The sequence below is a fragment of the Idiotropiscis lumnitzeri genome, chromosome 1 (assembly GCF_059441095.1).
Source record: "Idiotropiscis lumnitzeri isolate Australia: NSW breed Sydney's pygmy pipehorse chromosome 1, RoL_Ilum_1.0, whole genome shotgun sequence".
NCBI classification, from domain to species: Eukaryota; Metazoa; Chordata; class Actinopteri; order Syngnathiformes; family Syngnathidae; genus Idiotropiscis; species Idiotropiscis lumnitzeri.
Window position 1 is genome coordinate 694,373 of NC_142391.1, and position 2,517 is coordinate 696,889.

The 2,517-nt window shown below is 47.3% G+C and overlaps 1 protein-coding gene across 4 annotated transcripts in view; it reads left to right on the forward strand.

Moving 5' to 3' along the window:
- The window catches only part of mgaa (MAX dimerization protein MGA a), a 42,582-nt gene that overhangs the window by 39,477 nt on the left and 588 nt on the right, over nucleotides 1-2,517 (forward strand). For all 4 annotated transcript variants that reach the window (XM_088308217.1, XM_088308244.1, XM_088308234.1 and 1 more), the window contains 2 exons: nucleotides 713-1,083; nucleotides 1,954-2,094. In XM_088308217.1, coding sequence (XP_088164343.1) covers nucleotides 713-1,083; nucleotides 1,954-2,094 — 512 coding nt within the window. The remainder of the gene's footprint in view (nucleotides 1-712; nucleotides 1,084-1,953; nucleotides 2,095-2,517) is intronic.

The window sequence follows — 2,517 nt, forward strand, 5'->3', positions numbered from 1 at the left end:
GAACCCACGCTGGTCTGGCCGGGAGGCAAGCTGACAAGGGCGGCTTTTTGGCTCGCGACGAGCGCCGGGTGGTGTTGCTGCAAGTGGCTGTGCATCTTCGTCGTGTTTCCAGTGGAGCTTACTTTTGTGAAACAGCAAAGGCCTTCGCCAATGTAGTTTTAGCCGCACTACTGTAAAATCCGAAATGCAGCCACGTCTTTGACTTGTGTGATGCCGGCGCATCATTTCATTTATTTCTTTTTTTAACTGGCTCCAATTGTCTTCTTCGCCTGGTGACTTCAGCCCGCCTCCCCGCCGCACCTCTGAGGCACGCTCCTTGTGGACCGCCAAGTCATGGCTCGACGAACAATGAAGGAGCGTTTATAGGAATCTTTATATTCAATTAGCATATCGATTCGTGGCGTAGGCGTATCGGTAATCGATCAGAAGGCAAAATATCGTGATGTATCACCACATCGTGATATTGTCACACTCTTTTTTTTTTTAATTAAATAATCGATTGTAAAAATGTTTGAGGTAAAACATGAATAATTAATTTTAATCTGGACTGAGCACTCGTTTTTTTTTAATTGCCCAGATGGAAAAAAATGAACACAATAAATAAAAATAAAAATGTCTAGCAAGAAATAATGTCATTTCCTGTGTGAGCTCATGCTGAAGATGTCCCGACATGCTCAAAATGACTTCAACTCCTGTGCTTGACCCCAAACAGCAACGCCGACGTCATTAGGCTTTCTCCCTCACCTTCACCCGAGCACCATCCCGCGTCCCCACCCTCCCCCGTGCTGACCGCCCCTGCCGTCGCGACAACCACCACCACTGGGCACCGGTCAGCAGCCCCCCCAGGCGGCGACAACACCGAATTAGTTTCCTCCACTCAGAAGCTTCCAAAGGCGCAAGCTCCGCCCGTCCCCGCCACGATCGCGCCGCCCCCACCTTTGCCTAAAGCCGCAGCTGTCAATCAGCCAAAGTTAGCCACGCCCACCGCTTCCCACTCGGCGCCGGTGGCGAAGACTCGACCCAAGACGGTTCCCAACATCCTGTCTCGGTGCAAGAGCCTCGCCCCCTTGCCCGTTGTGAGTGGTAAGTAGCAAAGGCAAGTTAGGACCTGACTAGCCTAAAGGCTTTTTGGAGTTAGAAGCGACTTTCAAAGACACCGCCGCTCGCGTAAAGTGCAAAAAGTGAAGTGGGGCATTTAAGGCACCGACGCACTTGAATGAATAGAACGGGACAAACAATCGCAAGGAGCTGCTGTGGGCCGCTTTCCTCACCCAGACGGCTCCTGAGGTCATTCACTTGGCCACGCCCCTTAAATCAGCCATTTTCGAGCATTTTGAATGATTGCCCAAGTATCGCAGAACATTGTGTTCAATCTACCAAAAAAAAAAAGAGCCCCTCAAAAAAATGTTTCATTATGCCCGTTTCTGTTCATGAGTAATCAGCAATATGGGTTGGATTCACCCCAAGAAACGACCTTGACCCTCTAGCCTTATTCATAAAAATTAATAATTTTCTGTGCATGACGCTGCCGTGGGAGAGGTTTATTTAAACATTAGCTGGCTAATTTACGATTCAAATGCGCTTCCCTTATTATGGTCTTCTTTGTCGCCGCCTTCTTTCTTCTTCTCCCCGAACGTTCCCAATGCAATTAAGTGCGCTAAAGACGCGTTCACTGAAATCAACCTCCGGCCTTTGTTGATTGAACCCTTTCTTCAAAATTTCTCACACGTCGCCCCCAAAATTGGCCGTACGGAAAGCCGGACCGTTTCGCCCCGGGACGGACTGCCGAGCTCTGGTGGGTACTTGAGGCAGAAGAAAAAAAAAGGCCTCGGGCATTTTTGTCACTCAAAGTACCTGAATTTCTCAAACTTGTTTCGGCATTAACTCATTAAGTACCGCCCCTCAAAAATGTGCTAAAGGAGGTCCGTCTGTTACTGTCCTCTCCGATTGCAGGCGACCCCGGTAGCTTTCAGGCCATCCTACCGGCTGAGGTTCTATCGGTGGTCGGGGCCACGTTGCCAGGGCAACCCTTCTTGACTATGACCCCGCTGATAACAGATTACACGCCGCTGCCCCCGACTTCAGCAGCTGCAGGTAAGCTTATTATGCGTTGGCTAGGCCATATCGCCTGAAAATGACATCTTAGACCCTTCAGAAATTGATATTTGTGGCATGATTGAAAATATAGTTCACCCACTTCCACCTAGCCACTTTGTTTTTTTCCAGCTTTTTTAAAACATTTTAATAGTTGCTCACGTCCTTTGAAAGATCGCTCACGAAAGCAACCAAATCGCTAAGTTGGCAACAGTGAGTCGTCGAACTTGAACTTGGCTAAATATTTGCAGCCCATTTTGTATGAAGTGATAGTTGAATGAGATATATACATATATACATATTTTTTTTTTGCATCTATATGTATATATATATATGCATGCAATGAATTTTTTTTTGATGGTCACACAAAAGGAATTGTAATCAGTGAGTGGAAGTGCAACTATCAATGGATTGATTCACAAC